Here is a 22,378-nt window from a genome sequence, read left to right on the forward strand (position 1 = left end):
AAAAGACCCTACTTCTTCTTCTTCTTCTTCATCTTCTTAAGCATTTGTTCTTTTTAGGATACCCAAGACAGTAAAATGGCTGTCTTTGGTCATTTCAATTTTCTGGCATGATTTATTACCTGAAGGTGAGCCGATGATGACTTATTTCCAAGGCTGCTGAAACTATATGCAAAGACGATATCTCAACTGCAAAGGATGACCAGGATCACAAAACATTTGGAACCCAGAACACATTCCTATGCCCAGAGATGAGCACTTTCTTGCCTCACCTGGTAGGTGTATCTGGAAGGGCTGTAAACGGCTGCTCCTTTAGAGAGTGCTGAGCTCAGTGTGTCTGGGCCTTCACCATCGGCAGGGTCTGGAAGGTAATACAAAATCAACTCATTTTCTAAAAATGAGTCAGAGAGAGCAATTATTCATTCAAGTCACCAATGCCAGCACCAACCCATGCTGCTCTCTGATAAATCAGGTGAGTGCAGCATGCCAGAAGGGCAAAATGAGTGGTTAATTATGGGCTGTTTTAAATGCCTGATCTGATTTCTGTCTCCTTCTTTCTCTTCATCCTTCATCAAGATGATTCCCAGGGCTTTGGAGAGATGAGTTACAGAAAGGTATCCTTTGGGAAAAAAGAGCAGACAGAGAGCAAGCAACGCTAGACCTTAAGAATGCTATAGCCCAAGAAAATGAAAGCAAGACTGAGCTGGAACTTTGCATGTAAGGGAGCCCAACCTCATTAAGAAATGGACTCACCTCAGCCTAGCATTTGGTGTGAACTGTGTGGAGCCTGGCTCATGTGTCCCTGAACCTGGCTGGCAGAAGAAGGCCATCGGCTCACCTGAGTCTTTCTCTGTGATGTTACTCTCCCATGTGGGAGAAGGCTCTCCTTTTTGGGCCACCCTCACACTGCTTCGGAGGACCTTGGGGATGCTCCCTCCTTCTCGGAGTCGTTCTACCGATGTGGGAACCATCCTGTGAAGGCAATAGGGTGTACACTTATGCCACAGGACTTGAGAGTTAAGAGTACGGAACAAACAAGGATCTGACAAACAGCTGTATGCTGTTTCTTAAAACATCCTCTTTTAAAACATTTTCTTCATGACCAATTTAAAACAAGGCATTTTCTCTGCCTCAAACTATGTCAGGCACCTAATAAACACTTTAAGAAAAGAAAAAACAATCAAGGAAAAGGGGGATTTAAAGGTGTCTACTGCTTTCAACCTCCATCTTGAAATGCTATTTTTCTCTTCTGTGAAGTCATGTGACTGGCAGGTAGTAGTAATGTCTCACAGATTAATGAACATTACTCATTTGAGCCATGTCTCTTCTTTCCCAGACCTCATTTCTTCAGTTCAATATCCCTAAAATGCCTCATTCTTTATTTCACTCATTTGATACTTAGTACCTGCCATTATTATTATCTATTTATTTGTCGTCTCTATTAAACTAGACAAATCCTTGGAGACTGTGTCCCAACTCTCCATATATGCTAGCCATGTGGAACTGAGACACCTGATGTTAATTTCAGTGGAACTGAGCTCATCTCCTGACTTACCTTGCACATGAAATGAGAAAACAGAAGAGGCAGTGTAAGTGCCCAGTGAATAAAATAAGTCCTCTGTGTTCACAACTATATGCCGTCCAATACATTGTTCTGCAGGCTTGGTGGCAATTGTTTGCTTCTGTAAGTTCGGGGATTGTGACTGATACTATTAAATCAGCCAAATATGGTACATAGTACTGCTGGCTGGCTTTCTCAAATAAGTGTTTCCATATATCTTAGGTAAAGAGTCTAGACATTTATTTCCCTCCTGAATTTAATCATAAGAGCATCAAACTTAAACTTACCACCTACTGCTGATACTCTCTTGAGGTCTGCAGTGAGACGAAGTGCCTCTGGAATCTGATGGGCTTACCGCCTCCAGATGAGACATAGAGGAATGAGACGGGGAGAATTTTTTGTGAGGGGAAGATGGGGTTCGGGCTGAGGATCCCTGCACACCATGGGCACCAGTGTCAGAAAGTGAGTTACTGCCGCCTTGCCCAGCTCCTGCAGACTTGCTTTTGCTCTGTGTGGAGTCACCTCCCCCACCAGCAGAATTTTCCTTGGCTTCTTGTTTCCGTTTGCGGTACTCCAACAGGGATACCTAGGAAGGAAAAAAGAAACAGGACTCCAGCTAGACATCATTTATGGATCACTAGCAATGGCACCCCACTCCAGCACTCTTGCCTGGAAAATCCCATAGATGGGGGAGCCTGGTGGGCTGCCATCTATGGGGTCGCACAGAGTTGGACATGACTGAAGCGACTTAGCAGCAGCAGCAGCAGCAGCAGCAGCAGCAATGGGGCAAGAACATGGAACCCTAGGAAACCGCTAGCAGGCCAGGCAAACAAAGCAGGCACCAACAGGTGACTTTTTCCAGGTGTGAGAGAGACCTGAGCATGGCTACATATTTAAATCAGTGAGAAGCTGGTTTAAAAAGAGAATATGCCAGGAGATGACATTTTTGAAAAATGGCATTTACCAGTAGACCTCAACCTTTATTCTGCCTTCAGAAAAACCTGTGAGATCACAGTTCCATGTAACAGAAGTGTGCTATCACAGTTATTTGCAACAAAGGTAGCACCGAGAAAGGTGGGGGACTTCCCTGGTGGTCCAGTGGTTAAGACGCTGTGCTTCCAAGGCAGGGGCACAGGTTCGACTCCTGGATAGGGAACTAAGATACCAAATGCTGCGTGGCATGGCCAAAAACAAACAAAAATACATGAAAAGGGAAGCTGAAGAGCTGGGAGTTTGTGCAGTTTGAGAAAGTCTCTTCCTCAATCCCCAGAAATCCCTATAGTTGTGCCACTGAAACTTCTCCCCAACTTGCCATTCCTGTGCCTTATACTTTCCTGACTGCCACACTGAAAGCCCTCTTCCTTGCCCCACCTAGTACACCTCCTTTTGGCTGTTACAGCACACTGTGCTTACACAGGCTTTCGACCTAACACCGTGTCTTGTATACTTATAAACTGTTATGTTCTACAAGGGCAGAGAACAAATTTGTTTGGCTTTTTGTCTTTAATGTCCAGCACAGAACTTGCCTGATAGCAGGTGCTCAACAATATTTCTGAAATAACAGATCATGATTTCATTCATTTTTGCACATAATAAATGAAACCAGAAATCCAAAGACTTGTTACCATTTTTGTTCCTGCTAGTCAATACTGTTCATGCAAGAGTAATCTTTTTTTAAAAAATGTTTTATTTTATATTGGAGTATAGCTGATTTACAGTGCTGTGAGAGTCTCAGGTGCACAGCAGAGTGACTCAGCCATACATATACATGTATCCATTCTCCCCCAAACTCCCCTCCCATCCAGGCTGCCACATAACACTGAGCAGTGTTCCCTGTGCTATACAGTCTGACCTTGTTGGTTATCCCTGTTAAATATAGCAGCGCGGACATGTTGATCCCAACCTCTCTTAACTGTCCCCCTTCCCCTGCAGTGACCAGAAGTTTGTTCTCTAAATCTGTGAGTCTCATGCAATAGTATTCTAAACCTAATGCTAATTTTTTTTGTTGTTGTTGGGGGTGGGGGCAGGGTGGCCGTGCCTCCTAGCATGCAGGATCTTAGTTTCCCAACTGGGGATCCACCCCAAGCCCCCTGCAGTGGAAGCTCAATGTCTTAACCACTAGACTGCCAGGGAAGTGCCCCCAATGCTATTTTATTACAAATTATCTGCCAGTGTTTCCTCCTCCTTTTAATCACTTAGGGCTCTCAATTTTCTGTTCAAATATAAAATATAACAAAAATACAAAGTAAGACAATTTTGTGCATGCAGTTTCTATACACAATCATGGAAAGGAGTTAGTCTAAGAATTCTGGTAATGTATTTCATTGCAATGCAAAGATAAAAAGCCACCAGCCTCCATGTGAACAAGAATACCACAGACACTTGGCAGTTATGTGAGACTGTCATAGACAGAGGACATTTAAGCATCTCTAGATCTGACCAGTAAATGGAAGTTGATTGGACAGCTCAAATACTCCCGTCCATTCCCAAATAAACCTAGTTGAAAATCACTGACATAAAAAGCAAATTTTTGGCTTTGTAATTTCTAGAACAGGCATCACCTACAAGTCAAGCCCCAAACCAGATCTCTGTGACCTGGCCCTGCCCATCTCTGTTCTCCTGACTTCTCACCTGCTACCGCAATCATGTCACATTCCTGCTGCCCGCTCAATGGAGTGTCACAGTTATTCGTTCTGCTCTGTTCTGTAGCATCTTCATCCCCTCAATATGTTGACTGATTGATTACTTACTATTTGAGGTCAGCCAAATCAGTGACCTGTCACCTTTCACGCTATTCCTCGCAAACTTGGCTATGAACCTCTTGTCTGTCCTCAAGTACCCTCCACTATCCAACTTGGCCAGGTTTCCTCTATTAAGTTTTTCTTTTTTTCTCATCATTAATATAATTATCTAAGCTCAGTCTCACTTGCTATAAGCTCCATTAGGGCGAAATCGAAGCGGTGATACAGCATGGTGGCAGTAAGAGCATGCCATCTGGAATCAGGCAGACCTGGGGAGTGTCCTAGCTCATCCATATACTATCTGTGTGACCATGGGCAAGTTATGCAACTGGTCTTAAATTCCATCATTTGCAAAATGGGAAATTACCCATCTTATAGGACTACTGTGAGGCTAAATCCATAAGAAGAGCCTAATGGTGCCCAGAACATGAAAAGTAGCATAAAAAAATGTAAAGTAGCATTATTTGTTTTCATTGCTTTATCCTTTGAATTGCCTAGCCAACTGTATGGCACATACATGAGAAGCATTTAAATTTGCTTAATATTTACAACACTCATCAAATTGTATTAATATATAGTCTTTCACTGAACACGCCAAGAGACTGTCTTATATCTTCATTTTCCTCACACTGAGAACAGTGCTGAAAACATAGTGGTAACTCAGTGACTACTTATTGAATTATTCAGTTAATGTTCTTCAAAAGGGTCTATAAAATGTGAAACACTTACCTTTTTCCTCTGTGGTGGGTTCTGGGGGACAGATGGGACTCCTTCACAAGTCCTTTCGCCACCAGGTGACATGGATCCACGAGAGAGGTCTTTCAGAAAACCATGTTCATATCTGCTGGGAAAGCCTTCTGCAGGGGAACAATAGCCCCCATCCAAATGTAAAGGCTTTCTATCCCCTACTAGGGGAGACCCTCGATACAATCCATCTGCTCGAGGCATAGCGTTCAATGGGGAGTAGGCATACATCAAGTTAAACTCTGTCCGAAATGTCTGGTCCGAGTTTCTCCCAAGAGTCTGATGTCCTTCTCCACTTCTGCTTGTAAAACCAGTCTCAGAGGTGGGTCCGACAGAGGGATGAGGAGACAGGTCAGAATGACCCGAGTTGATCAGGGAAGGTCTGTCAGCACAGCTGTTAGTGTTGGAGTCAAGGTAGCCTACTTTTGTCAAGTCCAGGTCTTTTCGGTGACAAAGCTGAAAGAATAAAAACCAACGGAGACATGGGGTAGGGGAGAAAGGAAAAAGTCAAAGGGCAGAAAAGAAGGGAAGTGAGGGGGCACAGGTGAATAAGGAAAGGTAAGAGGGACGAAAGTAGAATAGAGAAAGCCATTAACATCTGTAAAGGTCCCATGTAGCACCAGTGTACACATGCCAGATTACCAAAGAATCCTGGCCTTTCCCAAATTGATTTAAAGTCTTTGGATGAGAATACTGGGAAAGTCAGAATTAGATAATTGGCCAAATGTGACTATTTTGCCTGCTTAGCCTTTCATCCGGTTTGCTGAGTCACCTTGCACTACATTCAGGGACTGGCAGTATAATCAGGGATTTACCTGAGCCCCGTGGAGCCACAGAGGTGAGAATGGTGTCTTAAGATAACTGGCTTCTGGTGTTATTCATTTCTAAACTAATATTGATGGAAGGTGGAAGGAGGGGAAAAGGTGAAAGAAAGTAGAAAGTAGACGAAAAGTCAAGTCTTTAAGTTACTGGTTCAGGGAAGGAGAATGGTATTAGTTGAAGACATCAACCAACCAGTTCTTCACTCACTTCCACTATTAAGTATGCGTGTTTCTCATAAACTTTCTGGCCACTCAATTCTTTCTGCATCCTCTAATGTATGTCAACATACCAAAAGACCACTAATGTCCGTCACGGCAGAGTATCTGAAATGCTGAAACGTACCAAAAATAAACCCATCTACTTGGTCATCATTACCTTCTGACATCAAAGATTTTCTGCCACTATGTCCACTATAGCTAACTCTCTAGAAAGAATAGAATCAGAAACCCAGATAATACACCATTGTCAGCCTCCAAATTATTCTATCTTAGAATCTTTGGCAACTGAGGAGAGAGAGCTCTATGTTCCTTACAAAATAAGACTAAAAAAAACCACTCAGAAAACCTCTAGTACACTAGAATACAATCTTTTGTTTCACACTGATCTATAAAATCCTACCAATTCAGAATTTGGTCACCTGTCACTGAGTTTAGCACTAACGTTTTACTGGAAGGGTGTGGGAATAAAAGTTCTGTATTTCTTAAAGTTTATGAGCGACTGTAACTTTCTTTTCAAGAGAAGTAAGGCTCCATGTGGATTCATGGCGTTATCACTGCTACCTTTGTCGAAATCTTGTAACAAGTTAAGAAACTCTAGCACTAACATGTGAATTTAACATCTCCATAGCAGTAAGATTTGATATTCTAAGAGATACCATCTGTACAGCAACCATTTCCCCAACCACTGTAGAATGGACGCCTGAGTCACAGAAGCCATGGGCTATTTTAAGCTGAGAGTTATGACTCTGCCTTTCTAAAGAAGATGCTTAATCTATCAACCAAAGCTCAAAACATCCAGTTAAACAGAGCTGTCAGATAATTCTGGAATAAAGCATAAATCACTGCCTAACTTTTTCAATATAAGCTGCTCCTTCATCAAGCCCAAGATAATAAATATCAAAAGACAGCTCCTACCAACTGTTGATTTAAACTTCCTTATTTAACAAACACACTTTGTGAGACTTTAACAAGGTTCCCACATTTTCAGCTCCTTTAAACTTGACTTCTAGATTCTATTCTACTTTAAAAGAACTCTTCAGCCATACCCACCGCCCTCCCCTCAAAAACAACAAAAACGAACCCCACCACACACACACACCCCTACTTCATTTTCCTCCATCTATATTGAGAATTCTGAGTAACCACAGTCACACATGGGAAGTTTCATTCACCTTACAGTGACCAATCGGCCACCCTCCAGCCCATCACCCCATTCACTCAGATCCCCCAAGCCCTCCCCACACACGCAGGAACACACTCATGCCCACTCACTCACAGCCTCCAAGTGTGATTGAGATGGTGTGATAACTACCTCGGGTGACAGGGACTCGGGCCTATTCGCAGGGGAACTCTCAGGGGAGGATATGTTCTAGAGGAGGGAAAAGCATCTTGTTATTCATCTACTCAAAGAAGCAAAACAAAACAAACAAAAAATAAAGCAAAAGCAAGCATAGATGGTTAGCCACAAATTTGGGGGGGTGGGGTGGGGGTGGGGAAGGGAGAGGGATAAGAATGCACAAGGGAAATGTTTAAATGCAGAATCATCTCAATGGACAGAATGACTTGTTAAAATGCTTCCTGGTGTCTCTGAAAGCATTTAAGGATAAACTGGTTATGTTTCATGCTATAAGTAAACATCTCAAGCGGATAACAAAGAGTTAAATTGGTGAGATTTTATACTGTTACATTATGTCTTTTTATGTTAGATGAGATTTTAGTAACCTGTAGTATTTGTTATTGATAGGCATCCTATCACTCATCCCTCATGCTTCAGGGCACCTTTCCTCTTTACCCCACTCCCTCTTCTGAACGTCACATTTTCTCATTCTCTTGTGTGACTCAGGCCTGCCATATTTACCCAGGGGAATTGCTTAGCATGCAGGGGGCTGCCAGGGCTAGGGAGATGGTCAGTTCTTCTTGAATGACAGTTGCAGGAGTTATGACTGATGGATTCTCCAGCTCACAGGCTAGATGGTTCATAAGATAATCCACTGTACTTTGAGGAACAGAGAGAAAAGGATTAAAAAAAAAAAGGCGGATGTGTACCCTTGAAGCCTCTGGTCCTGAACAAGGGCTTATCCTTAGGGCTTTTTCCTGAAGCAGCACTCCTGAGTGAAATAGTAACTGGGCAGTGAGTTTGGATAGGAAGATATGGAGGGAAAAAGCAGGGAAAGCAGGATGGTGGTAGCTGTGACAAGGAAAGAGGAGGATTTCTAATGTTGTAGCCTCTAGATAGCTGTGGCCTGGGTGGCTGAACAATTCTGTGGCAGAGGAAATGAGGCTGCTTCAGCAGGGCTACTGGCTGTTAATAATTTCATTTGGTAGGGTGCTGTATGTGTGGGATGGATAGTGGGGTATGGCTCTCAAGGGAGGAAGGGAAAGGTTATTTCGGTGGAAAGAAGGGGTTCATTAAGCTTGCCCTCCCAATGCTGCTTTACTCTTTTTTTGATGCTTCCCTCTCATGATCTTGTTTTTTTATTACATGTCTTTTCAACTCATCCTCTTAGCATTTCTCACTTTTCTTCTGGAAGATTATTTTTCCTTTTAAAAATATTATTTCCCCAACAAACTGATCTTTACTTGTGCCATCTCTCTGCTATTTGTGTGTCACAGTCTTAGGTGAAAATAAGGCTCCCTACTTCCCCATACTAGAATATAGGAAAGTGTATGGCAATTAAAATGGTGATAAAGATGGCCAGGATGATGAAATCTGGTTTTTTTTGAATTGATGAAACAGGCCAAATTTTCTTAGTTAAATCATGAGACTAAAATAGTGAAAACATGCACTCAACTTTTTGAAGGGATGAGTTATTTACTATACTATAATATTTTCTTTCTTTCCTGGTGTTCTAACATTATGCTTAGACTATGCATCACTAAAATGATCTCTGATTTAAAAAACAAAAAACAAAAAACAAAAAACACCTTACATTTGCATAGTGTTTCACAGTTATCCAAAACGCTACAAGGGGTAGGGTATGCACTGAGTGCTAAACCTGTCTGTTCTAGAAGGCAACTCCCCTTCTAATTTTACCTTTAATTATAATATAATAAAGTATGAAATTCTATTCCTATAATCTACTGCCCGACAGGGAGAATGTCCTCTCATGAAATTTTACCATCAAACTTCAGCTGCTAAATGAAAAATCAACTGCAATTAGATCCAAGTAAACTTAGTAAGGGCCCATATCAGATGTTTTGCTATCTGGCTTAAAAGAATGTCACAGGGAATTTGGTAAAAGATAACTTCCCTAGAAATCAAATATGACCAGGAAGGTTTTTTATCCCCCCTCTCAGAAAAAGGTTTGCTCCAAAAGTAGTTTAGGCATAGAATATAGCTTCCTCTTATTTTCAAGGTTGCTAGTTACTTTTCTGAGTTAGCTATTTAAAGGTTCAGGTCTTTTTAATTCCCGTCCTCTTTTAAAAACTGAATAGTTAGGATGACACTGATTAGAACATTCACCTTTATCAAACAAGACATCTGGAGAAGTGCAAGCTGTGTCTAGTCATCAAAACAAATTTTTCTGAGAAGGAACAGTGTCTGTTTAATTAGAAGTCAAAGCAACATGCAATAGATTTTTTTTTTTAAATGCACTCACATGGATTCTATTCAATAAACCTACTATCACTCAAACTTGAACACTAACGCAATTCAGAATTAACTTTTTGAAACAGGTGACCAGAGAGTGAGCAATAAATCTGGTTTCTATAAATGCATGTTGCTAGCCTCTTTCTACTTCTCATTTCTAACACATTATTACAAGAAGGGAAAGTAACCTGGAAGTGAAAATCCTAACTTGCCATAAACCATACCTCAATGCTTTCTAAATCTGTTTACTGAGGCCACAAAGAGAATGCAAAATAACAAAGACACTTCACTGATTTAAAGGCCAAGAAATGGAGGCACAACCAATCACTATAATCTGCACTCTCAGGCTGGTGTCATTTTAATGGTTACTAGGAAGCTAGAGGCCAATTTTAACCAAGGCACACAGTAAAGATAAAGATGAAGGTCTAACAAGACTACCACCTAAAGGTATGGAGGTTGATGAACTGCATGCAAAAGATGGATGAGTATCACCTGTGGGAGTGCTCTTCCTATTTGGGGAAGTACAGAGACTGCCAAGATGAGAGGCTACCAGGTAATAGGTCACAATGACCCTGAGGTTTCCCATTCTGTTGCTAAGGTGGGCAAAGAACATGGTAAAGAAACATTTGGAATGGTATTATATTTGAAATGAGGAGGTGCAAATGATGATTTTCATATTCAGAACTCCCAACAACCAAAACCAAATCACCTCAAATTGCAGAGGAGTATTGCAGCGACTAGCAGTAGTAAGAGATGTGACTGGTGAGAACATGAGGCTGTATCCATTTCGACACTCCTCTTCTGGGTGAGATGGGCCAGGTGTGGTCAGCTGGGGGCTCTTTGAGCCTGGATTGGGAGGGGGTGGTGTGACTGGAGAAAGAGGCCGCAGTAACTTGGTGACATTCTGCTCCATCAGATAGCGAGACTTCCATTTCTTTAATGGGCTCAACAAGTCTGTGAAGTACAAAGCTTGGATGAGAGGTTTGAAATTACAGCCTAAAGGGATACTTGTAGTGAAGCCATTAATCTCTAGCCCACAATGGCTCGCAACTCCACTTTTGCCTCATCCCACTGTTATCTCCTGCAATCAAACCAAAAGCCCAAAGGTTCTTTAACTGCCACACTTAAAAGTGATTCTCAAAACTCTCTAACCTCCCAAAAACTCATCAGATGAATCTGACACTTTAAATAACTAATCCCTGGAGCTAATTTAATCTCTTGTAGTGGAAAACATAAATTTATATTTTTCACATTCTAAAAAAACCCGAAAATCTATGTCTCTGTTAAAATTACTCTCTGTTCAATTGTTGGTTCACCAACTCAGTTTCAAGCTTTTATCTATTTTTCCATTCTTTAGAAGCTCTTTACATAATATTTCTGCTTCAGCAGGAGGGAGTTACACATGATTACCTGATCCTTACTGAGTACTTAGTTTTAGAGTGCTTCAAAGTGTGAAATCATTTCTATATAAACCTCATTTTCAAAAACTAGGCTGGTACTTTTTCTGATTGGAATATCCTACTTCCTCTGGTGGACTTCTTAGTTCCACTTTGAAAGAAAGTTAACATGCTTTACATTTTAGTGACTACTAAGGGCAATACACCTATCTCACTTTCTCAAAGGAAAAATCTATTTTTATTTGTTTAATCTATTTATTTGTCTAGTACCTCTTACATGGAAACCACTGAACTAGGTATGTGGGGGAAAATGGTTATCATACACTTTTAAAAATATATTCTATTTTAAAAGGGTTTATGAAAGCATAAGAAAAAGAAAACATACATAAAACATGTTTAATATAAATTTAAGAACCTCAACGGAGGTGGTCATACTGCTATGCATAAGGAGAAATAAAATTATGCTTTTAAGGGCTTATTACATACCAGGCGTTATTCTATGTGCTTCATGTGAATTAGCAGGTTTAATCTGAATAACTCTATAAATCTAGTACTAGTATTATCATTCCTATTTTAAAGAGGGAGTAGGCAGTCTGGTTCCCATCTACATTCTTAATCATTAGGTTAAATGATTAGGTTTCCTCCCAAGCCGTTGAGGAAAAGTTTTGGGACAGCAGCAGGGCTATGCTTCAGAACAATTCCCCTGGTAGCAATGGTCAGCATGAGAATGAACACTGGGAAACTATCTGGAGTTAATGGAGTGTTACACAGAGAGTTATGAAGCACTAAACTAGAGCAGTAGAGGGTGAAACAGAAGAAATAAAAGCAAAAAATACTGGAGTTACATATTTTTCCTTTCAGATATCGAAAAAATTAAAAATTTTCCTAGATTAGAAGTATATTTGTAATTTCCTTCTGTTCCAGATACTATGTTTTTCTTTTCTCCTTTTGAAAAGTGCCTAGGTATAAACAAAACAAACGTGTGATTCATAACTTACATTTAGGTTTATATATTTCAAGAGTCTTCAACAGCGAAATCTTTTAAAAAGACCACTATACTGCTAGGTCCAACACTGTAACTACTAAAAGCAATTATATAAGTTATAAAGTTCATTGCAGAAAAGTTATGAAGTTCAGATGAACTCTCCCATCTCCAAATCAACTTACAGGTTACTCATTTAAAATATATCTTTTGAGTATTTATTATAATATATTAAACGAAAGAGACCTAGCACTCGTCCTTATGAAGTTTACAGGCCAGTGGTAATGTGCCTACTTTTTTCTATGAACAATACTATATTTATAAAATTTTCTTTTAAAGTTGCATTTTTCTTCTTTTTGCCATACACAGCTATCAAATCTCCTGGTTAAATTTATCTTTTATTGTTTTGTACCTTTACTTACGTAATTCCCAAGATATATAAACAAACATCCACATATTGAAACTCATACTTAACTTGAAATCATATTCACAAATTAATGCACTGCTAATGTCCTGGGGTATTTTCATCTCAATCTCTTTCTTGACATGGCTTTACTGATTCTTTGTCTAAATCACATTGAATAAATCACCTGCTATCTTCACTCATAATAAAAATCTTTCCATTACAATTAAAAAAATGTTAACAATTATATTTTAATTTTATTAAGTCTTTTTTGGCTATACAAAGTTTATATTTATATTTATTTAGTCAAATGTATCAACTATTTCCTTTATTTTCTGCCTCAGACATGTCTTTGTCACCCCACCCCAAGACTATAAAAATGACCTATTTCCCCATTATCTCCATATTTAATTTTCAAATTTAACTCAGAATGTTCTAACCTTTTCACAGGGCAAATGGCTAGCATATTCTTCCAAATTATTTTGTAATTATAGAATAATCATATTTCTATACTGATTTGAAATATGACATTTATCCTATTAGATACTGAGTTTAGTTCTGAACGTTATTCTGTACACTTTTAGTAAAACTGTTTGGACAATTCCAGTTATTCTATTCTAGCTCTCCAAATTATTTTGCCTATTCTAGCATACTTTTCCGGAGAAGGCAATGGCACCCCACTCCAGTACTCTTGCCTGGAAAATCCCATGGACAGGGGAGCCTGGTGGGCTGTAGTTCATGGGGTCGCTAAGAGTCGGACACGACTGAGCGACTTCCCTTTCACTTTTCACTTTTATGCATTGGAGAAGGAAATGGCAATCCACTCCAGTGTTCTTGCCTAGAGAATCCCAAGGATGGTGGAGACTGGTGGGCTGCAGTCTCTGGATCGCACCGAGTCGAACACAACTGAAGCGACTTAGCAGCAGCAGCATACTTTTCATGTCAATGAACTGTAGAAATCATTTGTCAACTATGCTGATACTTCCCCTTCCCAAGGCTGACTGGGGCTGTATTAAATTCATGAGTAATCTGTGGAGAATTCTCACTGAGCACTGTGGCATGATTTTTTGTCTACTTATACCTTCATTCATATTCCTCTTCATCATCATCATTAATATTTTGGCAGCTTATGGGGTTGAACCCAGGCTCTCGACAATGAGAGTGTGGAGTCCTAACCACTGGACCGCCAGAGAATCCCTTATATTATACTTCTTCATTACAGAGTTGCCACCTTTCTTTTTTTTTTTTTTTTGCCACATTTCTAAATTAGGTTTATTCTCCAGTGTTCTCTATTTTCCATTACTACTGTGAATTAGATGTATTTCTCCTTATATATTAGTTAAATGTGATTGCTAACATGTAAGAAAATCTTTCAGTATGTTACATATTTTTGTATCTAGCTACCCTATTGACCTCTACCAGTTTTTCGGTTAATTCTTTTGGCTTTTCTAAGTAGGTAAGCATATTATTTGTATACAATGATAACCTATACATCCTCTTTACCAAAACTTTTACCTCATTGTTTTTTAGTTTTTTTTTTTGATAATCAGTTTGGACAACAATTCTAAATGTTGTTAAATAAGAATGGTAATACTGGGATAATCTGATAACCCATTTAAAAGGTTTAATCTATTTTTCATCATGAAGTATACTTGGCAACTGTGTTCAGATAGATGTAAAATAAGAAAGTCATTCAGTATGTTATTTATCATTAAAATCACATTTACTACGCTATTACTCCCTCCTCCTCCATTTGGTTGGCTAATAAATTATTATATGAATAAAATTTCAAGTATTGAACCTCCTTTACATTCCACGGAAAATTTTTATTTGGTCATAATAATATTTTTACAGATTCAAGATTCAGATGACTGAAATCTAATTCAAAAGTAGTACTGTACTGTTTTTAAGAGGTTAATTTGATAAAATAAATCAACAGTAAAAATTTTAATGCTACTGTATAAGTATTTCATCAAAAGTATAGGCAATAGAAGGTAAACTACAAATTCTACCATTTCTTTATTCATTGAAACCCAGGTCACTTTTATTCTGTATTATTGGCAATTATTAATCATTTCATGACTAAGACTGTGTGAAAGTCCACAGTTTACTTCTACTTTTAGTCCACACCTACTTCTGTACAATAAGTAGCTAGAAAAATTACAACTAAGTTTTTAAAAATGCATATGATAAATCTCAAATTTCTAGTAGAGATATTACTTCCCTGTCATTTTTGCAAATCCTCTCTCCCATTATCTTTGTCCTCTATCAGTTCAGAGCGCTAAAGACATAGAAACTTTAATTAAAAAAAGAAAACAGTGCTCGCTTTGGCATCACATGTACTAAAATTGGAACGATACAGAGATTAGCATGGCCCATGCGCAAGGATGACACGCAAATTCGTAAAGTGTTCCATATTTTTGCAACTCCTACAGCTCAACTCCAGAAAAATAAATGACCCAATCAAAAAATGGGCCAAAGAACTAAATAGACATTTCTCCAAAGAAGACATACAGATGGCTAACAAACACATGAAAAGATGCTCAACATCACTCATTATCAGAGAAATGCAAATCAAAACCACTATGAGGTACCATTTCACATCAGTCAGAATGGCTGCGATCCAAAAGTCTACAAGCAATAAATGCTGGAGAGGCTGTGGAGAAAAAGGAACCCTCTTCCACTGTTGGTGGGAATGCAAACTAGTACACCACTATGGAGAACAGTGTGGAGATTCCTTAAAAAACTGGAAAGAGAACTGCCTTATGATCCAGCAATCCCACTGCTGGGCATACACACTGAGGAAACCAGAAGGGAAAGAGACACGTGTACCCCAATGTTCATCGCAGCACTGTTTATAATAGCCAGGACATGGAAGCAACCTAGATGCCCATCAGCAGATGAATGGATAAGAAAGCTATGGTACATATACACAATGGAGTATTACTCAACCATTAAAAAGAATACATTTGAATCAGTTCTAATGAGGTGGATGAAACTGGAGCCTATTATACAGAGTGAAGTAAGCCAGAAAGAAAAACACCAATACAGTATACTAATGCATATATATGGAATTTAGAAAGATGGTAACAATAACCCTGTATACGAGACAGCAAAAGAGACACTGATGTATAGAACAGTCTTAGGGACTCTGTGGGAGAGGGAGAGGGTGGAAAGATTTGGGAGAATGGCATTGAAACATGTATAATATCATGTATGAAACGAGTTGCCAGTCCAGGTTCGATGCACGATACTGGATGCTTGGGGCTGGTGCACTGGGACGACCCAGAGGGATGGTGTGGGGAGGGAGGAGGGAGGAGGGTTCAGGATGGGGAACACATGTATACCTGTGGCAGATTCATTTCGATATTTGGCAAAACTAATACAATTATGTAAAGTTTAAAAATAAAATAAAATTAAAAAAATAAAAATAAATCTACATCTAGACACCAAAAAAAAAAGAAAAGAAAAAGAAAACAAAGCCAAACAGTGAATGTACACAGAATTTACTCTGGCAAAGATTTAATTCTTTCCCATCTCCCATGTAAGTAAAAATTATAATTTACAGAATCTTTCACTTACATAAAGCCTGTTTCTGGCTATTCTGTTCCATATATATATCCATTATTGAATCTGTACTAATCTAATTACCAACTTGCAGCGTTACATTAGAAGCTAGTTTTATACTGCTAGGTACTTCTTCGTCATTACTTTTTCAATTTTTCTTAGTTACTTTCATCTTTATTTTTTATGATAAACTTCCAGGATCATTTAATCATATCCCAAACAAACTAGCTTGATGGAAACTGTATGAAGAAAAAAAAAAAACCCACTCATTATATTTCCTCTTTCCATTAAGGAATATGGAAATTCCCTCTATTTCCTCAAGACTTAAAAAATATTCCTCAGATTTGCTTTGTTCTACATGTCTCCACCATTATTCGTAGGCCGTTTCTTCATTTTGTTGAGCTCAGCAATGCAAATTTTTCTTCATTTATTTTCTTGGTACATAAATGCTATTAATTTTTATATATCCAGCAGTTTATTTTTTCCAATTATTTAGACTCCTAGGTATATATCCACATCATTTACAAATAATGAACATTATACTCGCCCTTGCCTGCAGAGTCAATACTGTTTATTTCTACACAACTTTAGCTTTAAGGAACTTAATGTACCCTAGTATATGATTAATTTCTGTAAATTTTCCATAAATGTTCAACAAGAAATCTGTGTATAATAATGACAATACTAATTCCTATTGAGGGTATGATACTGCACTTTATGTACATTAATCTCATATTAGCTCTACAAGGCAGATATTACTATACCCGTTTCACAGATGAGCCTCAGAGATATTTTATAACCTGCTTGAGTTAGTAAAGGGTGTGTGTGTGTTAGTTGCTCAGTCACGTCCAACTCTACGACCCCACGGACTGTAGCCCACTAGGCTTCTCTGTCCATGGGATTCTCCAGGCAAGAATACTGGAGTGGATCGCCGTTCCCTTTTCCAGAGGATCTTCCCGACTCAGGGATAGAACCCTGGTCTCCTGCACTGCAGGCAGTTCTTTACCATCTGAGCTACAGAGAAGTCAGCACTAGTAAAGGGTAGAGATGATCTTTAAATTCAGGTCTGTTGGATTCTATCCACTGTATCAATCTGTCTCCCTTTCTTGACTAATATCTCCTTGGTCTTTTTGAGATGAGAAAAACAAAATAAAAAAACCCCAAAACCAAAGAAAGCAAAGCAACAAATAAAAATAACTCCTCAGGATTTACACTAGTAGCAATATACCAAGATGCTCATTTGAGTACTGCTTGGTTTCAATTAAATATTTTCCAGTTTATGTTGTTGCTTAAGGGCAAGGTGTATCCTTTGAATCTTTCTTGATGCTAGAGACGAGAGAACTTTAATAAAGGTTGGTGACTAACAGTCTTAACTCCATTCCAACTAGGGCACATAATAATGAAGGCACTTTCCTTATGAATCTTTGCCAGTCAAGACATGGAATTGCTAATACAGCCTTCCTTTCCCAATCTCAAATACAAACATACACAACACACAGACTACACATACATATGTATGTGTTCTAGACAGCAGATTCCAATTGTTATGGTCTCACTGTACTGTAAAAGCTGCCAAAAAATGGATAAAATTGACGAAAATCTGTTATATTAACCTGGTTCGAGTAAATCTTCCTAATTACTGGTGAAGAGAATAGAGTATTTTAAATATAAGGTATCATTTATCTTCTAGATGTTGTACACTGGGATTTTATTATATTGAGGTTATATATGTGATAACTTATAAGGTATAATCCAGTCTAGGGATAGAAAAATAAACTAAATCAATAACTTGAAAAAAACCTATTTTTAACAGCCTATTTTTTCCAAATATAATCTTACACCAAGTTTTAGTATAAATCAGATATTACTAGTACAAATCTCTTTATTTAATTCAAGTTTATATTTACTTAGGCAATGAACAAGAGATTTCTATGAAAATTTGAAATATTACTATGTTAGATACAGACTTGCATGACTTTTAGCACTGTATTTATTTTGGTATTTTGTTTTGATTGCATAATATTCACAAAATTGATTTAGAGATAAAGAAACAGAAATCACACAGAACTTTTCAATTAAAATACTACTGGCCAAGAGAAACTTGGTAATAGACTCTCCCCAAATAAGTTGGTATCAAGTTCATGCACCTGTGCTTTCAATTGCAATCAAGACCCCTGCAAGAGTTACAGCAAAACCAATGGACCAGATGACTTTTCATGACCCTCCAGTTTAAAAATTCATATGAGGACTTTAAATTGGATTCAAGGTCATGTCTTTTAAAAAATTTACACTAATTGTGCAAGTTCTTTTGAAAACAACCAATTCATAATAATTTCTCATTTACTTTACTCACCCCGTGCCCCTTCAACAAGTCCCACCCCACTCAATCACCTACAATTTTGATTCTTTCCTGAATAGTGCCCCACATCTTTTCTTATTTCCCCTCTTATAAATACAGATACAGAGCTCCTAAACTTACTACTTTAAATATATCTAACCTTTTTAAAAACCATTTCTGCTGTTATCTGTACACTGTCTAGTTCCTTCTTTGCCGTCCTGGGAATACTGATCCCTGACTTGAGATCTCTCTCTTCCTCTGTAAAGACAGATGTAAAGTAACTATTTAGAGAACAATGCTATTTTTTTTTGTATCATACTTTTTAAAGTATTCAGTGAAATTTTTAATGTAGACCCAAAGTAATCATTGCTTATGTATTCAGAAAGGTTTGCCATACGTACCTGCATTGTCTTTGCAGATACTAGAAGAATTACTGTTCTCATTACTTTGGTATAGGTGCTGAGTTCTAGTCTCTTGGGGTACAGATGATGTTTGGGTCATCCCTTCTTCCAAGGCTTGCTTTATCCATCGCTATAATGGGAAAAGAACCAGGGAATTATCAACAATCATTTAAAACTATTTGGCTCACCTATTTATTTTAAAAGCATCAACTGGGTCACTAAATATCAACTGGTGACAGATATTAATACAACACATTCATTCAGGTCCACAGTCAAAAATATTTTTTGTCTTGTGTTTCAGCATTTTAGGATATTGCCCCATCAATTCCTTCTATGGAGCATAACTGAGAAAGCCTGGATTACACATAATGAAGTCCCACTTAAAAAAAAAAAAAAAACAATAAAAATGATTACTATTTAACTCTTCATACTGCTTAGAATGGAATAAATGGGAAAAGAGAAGGAAGAAATCTTAGCGTTTATATAAGAGACTCCGATCACATAGAATAAAGCTAGCACATAAATAAGTGTGTAAAAAGAAGATAGATCTCTTAAGAGTTGTCTGTCCTGTGCTGGGGATATCTGAAGAAATAATAGAAAAGTTTCACAGGAAAACTCTGGATGAGAATAAATAGCTCTTTACTAGAAGTGCCAAAATGCTTCCAAAAAGACTACTCTCAATATCCTGTGAGTTTTCCCTCCTTGTTAAGTAGTTTGGTTAAATTATGCATGAATAATGCAAATCATTACCAGAATCCTTCTGCAGAAATCAAGAAGGGAAAAAAGTCAGAAAGAGCTCTCTAATCAGTCACATTTTTTTGGTAATGAATACTGGAACCTAAAATGATGGAAACAAACTTTGTTCAGAAAGGAAGCCTACAGAGATAAGGATAGTAAGATTATGCAACCTATGGAAGAGAGAAAATTTCTTACCTGTAATTATGTTCTCTTAAGATACACTCACACAGTTGTAGGTTGCTCACCACTCTGTGGCTCTCCTGCCCTGACACAAGACAGATCGAATTTTGATAAACATCAATTTCTGAGTCAGACCATATCCCAAATAGGAAGAGTAAAGGTGATTGTAACTTACACCTTTAGAGAACCAATATTACAGGTAAGTAAATATTCTCTTTACCAAAGACAGCAATTCTAATAGGAACTTAGGAAATAATGTGAGGAAGCCAAGAAAACATTTGCATCATGTAAATGGCATTGTGGTCTGCCAAATAAAAGCAAAAGTATAAATATGAAGAGATAGAGAGTGAATATCTAAAAAAGAGAGGTAACATCAACTGAATCACATCATATTAGGATTTGATCAAGTCTCTGAAGCCAAAATAAGACCAAGAATGAACTTACTCTCCCACATACAGAATACTGACGTGAAGACGAACTGTCAGAACTATAATTCCCTACGTAGAGGAGACCTCAGAGGTCACCTTGTCCAAAGCATTTCTTGTATAGATGGGAAAAATTAGGCTCAGGAGACCAAAAATGAGTGAAAATTCTTTGTTATATAGATACCTTACTACAAGTTTTTCTTATCAGAGCAGATGACAAGACTCATGTGGGGTCACTGTGCTTTTCTCCAAGGTAAGTTAATTTCATGTATTTCCAGTGTCAAATAGGTGCACCCATAAAAGAATTCTCTGCATCTGATGACTACAAAACGGGAAATAAAAACCAGGACAGGGGCATTCTAAGGAATAAGATGCTGCTCTGGTTAGCTTATGGTCGAACACAGCAACTTGATCAACTCTTTCCTCCTGGCCCTACTGTATGTCTACACAGTATTTTAGGGCCCATAATGAAGGAACACCAACAGTTATTTGTATCTAACAAGTTCGAATCACTCATATGGATAATAAATTAACTTTAGACCCTTCTCCCCAAGTTCTAGCTACAGTTATTAAGGTCAAAAGAACATTTCTTCCTTCTCTGGAACTCTGTATTGAAGAGATTTTTAGGAAGTTCAGAGATGGGCAACAGAAATGTTTTAAAGAGTATCATTATGATGGGGAAAGGGAAAGAATTAATTTGGGTTTGAGAGTCCAAAGACCTGGATTGAAACTTGGCTGCACGTCTTCCTAGATGCTTAACTTCGGGCAAGTTACTTTCACTTCTGAGCCGAAGCTTTTGGATCTGTAAATTGAACCCAATGATCCCAAGCTCACAGGGTTATCATGAATGCTAAGTGAGACAGTGCATGTGAAGAAAGCTTGTAGCACAGTACTGGGCACACACTGTTCAGTGAGAACTAGCTCAAATGAATTTCAGGCTATGTACAGAGTATATGGATTAATATTACTCCAGTGCACACAATAAAATATCAATGCAAAGCACAGTGTTTCATTTTCAGTCTAAATGGGAGACCGAATGCCCCACACATATTATGCCTACAAGGTGAGTTCAGAGATTTAGAGAGAACAAGGAGAGATAGTACTGAAAGGCTTGTTAGCCACTCATAAATGCTTCCATTTCAAAATAACAAGTAAAATTCAACAAGACACACTATAACATGCTAGTTAGGAGCTGTGAATTGATTTAACTTAGCAACTACAGACACATCATAAAACATTCTGCCAAATACTCTAAAAATTTGGATGCAAATATACACATGCAACTTTATACTCTTAAACTTATGAAGGCTTTATACCTCCTCTAATCAGATATGATCGAGTAAGCCTACTAGGAATACATGCTGTTTTAACTAATCCCATGGAAGACGGTTGTTCTCATCTATCTGTTTAACTATATTCTTTTCTGAGTGATTTTTAGAAATGTATTACAATTTTATTATGGAAATCTTAGGTTCTGCACCATGAGAGTATTTTCTAACCAGTCTAAAAAAATCTCCATCTAGGATAAACCTGAGTTCGAATTTCTACATAGGACCCAATTTCATTAATTTTGTCCCATAAAAAGTTATATTCTTGTTTTGCAATATAATCTTGATACATTAACAGCAAATATTAAACTTGTAATTTAAACAATTTTCAAAGACTCAACTTAAGTAAGATACTTGGCTACGTGTCAACATACATAGCCTGAACTCTTCTTAAATAAAGACTAATATGACACAAATAGATAAAAGTGTCTGAGCAGAGCCTGTATAAAACAAGACTAAGGATGGTCAGATACATGCAGAGACTGTAATATGAATATGAATTAAATGGGATTTCTAACTGTTGCCAGTGGAGAGACACAAAGATGAGATACAGATGAAAGTCTGAAACCATAACCAGGTAAAAAGGGCTCTAAGAAATATATTTTCTATCAGATTTGAAGTCATATTTCTACACGTTTTTGATTTTCACAGAACTCTGCTACTTGGAAAAAAGATGGGAATAGAAAGATTACAACCTAGCATCAGAATGATAAAGGCAGCATTTCAAGAAGGTAGTCCAACCTATTTACAATTTAGACTTCTTTATTATTCTGTATTAATAATTATTAATCCTTCTTAAAGGATCAAAGAAAGAAAATCTATTATCTGACTTGATAAGACACTTCAACAGTTAACATCCTAGAAGTCTAGTACTATGTCCATCCAAAGACAGAACAAAAGGAAGAAGTTTATTTCATATATATATTAAGCCATCTTTTGACTTGTTC

General features: G+C 38.0%; 1 protein-coding gene and 1 non-coding gene across 24 annotated transcripts in view; one reads left to right on the forward strand and one right to left on the reverse strand.

The window, feature by feature from the left end:
- Positions 1–22,378, reverse strand: part of SETD5 (SET domain containing 5) — an 87,246-nt gene that overhangs the window by 9,488 nt on the left and 55,380 nt on the right. For 16 of the 23 annotated variants that reach the window (XM_055558050.1, XM_055558047.1, XM_055558067.1 and 13 more), the window contains 7 exons: positions 18,761–18,890; positions 10,382–10,626; positions 7,396–7,452; positions 5,029–5,499; positions 1,846–2,144; positions 836–969; positions 270–358 (listed from right to left, as the gene is read on the reverse strand). In XM_055558050.1, coding sequence (XP_055414025.1) covers positions 270–358; positions 836–969; positions 1,846–2,144; positions 5,029–5,499; positions 7,396–7,452; positions 10,382–10,626; positions 18,761–18,890 — 1,425 coding nt within the window. The other 7 variants (XM_055558056.1, XM_055558058.1, XM_055558064.1 and 4 more) reach the window with 3 other exon arrangements.
- LOC129635655 (U6 spliceosomal RNA) lies at positions 14,773–14,876 on the forward strand. Its single transcript, XR_008706412.1, has one exon. It is a non-coding gene; the product is annotated as a U6 spliceosomal RNA (small nuclear RNA).

The sequence above is a fragment of the Bubalus kerabau genome, chromosome 20, assembly GCF_029407905.1.
Source record: "Bubalus kerabau isolate K-KA32 ecotype Philippines breed swamp buffalo chromosome 20, PCC_UOA_SB_1v2, whole genome shotgun sequence".
Classification (NCBI taxonomy): domain Eukaryota; kingdom Metazoa; phylum Chordata; class Mammalia; order Artiodactyla; family Bovidae; genus Bubalus; species Bubalus kerabau.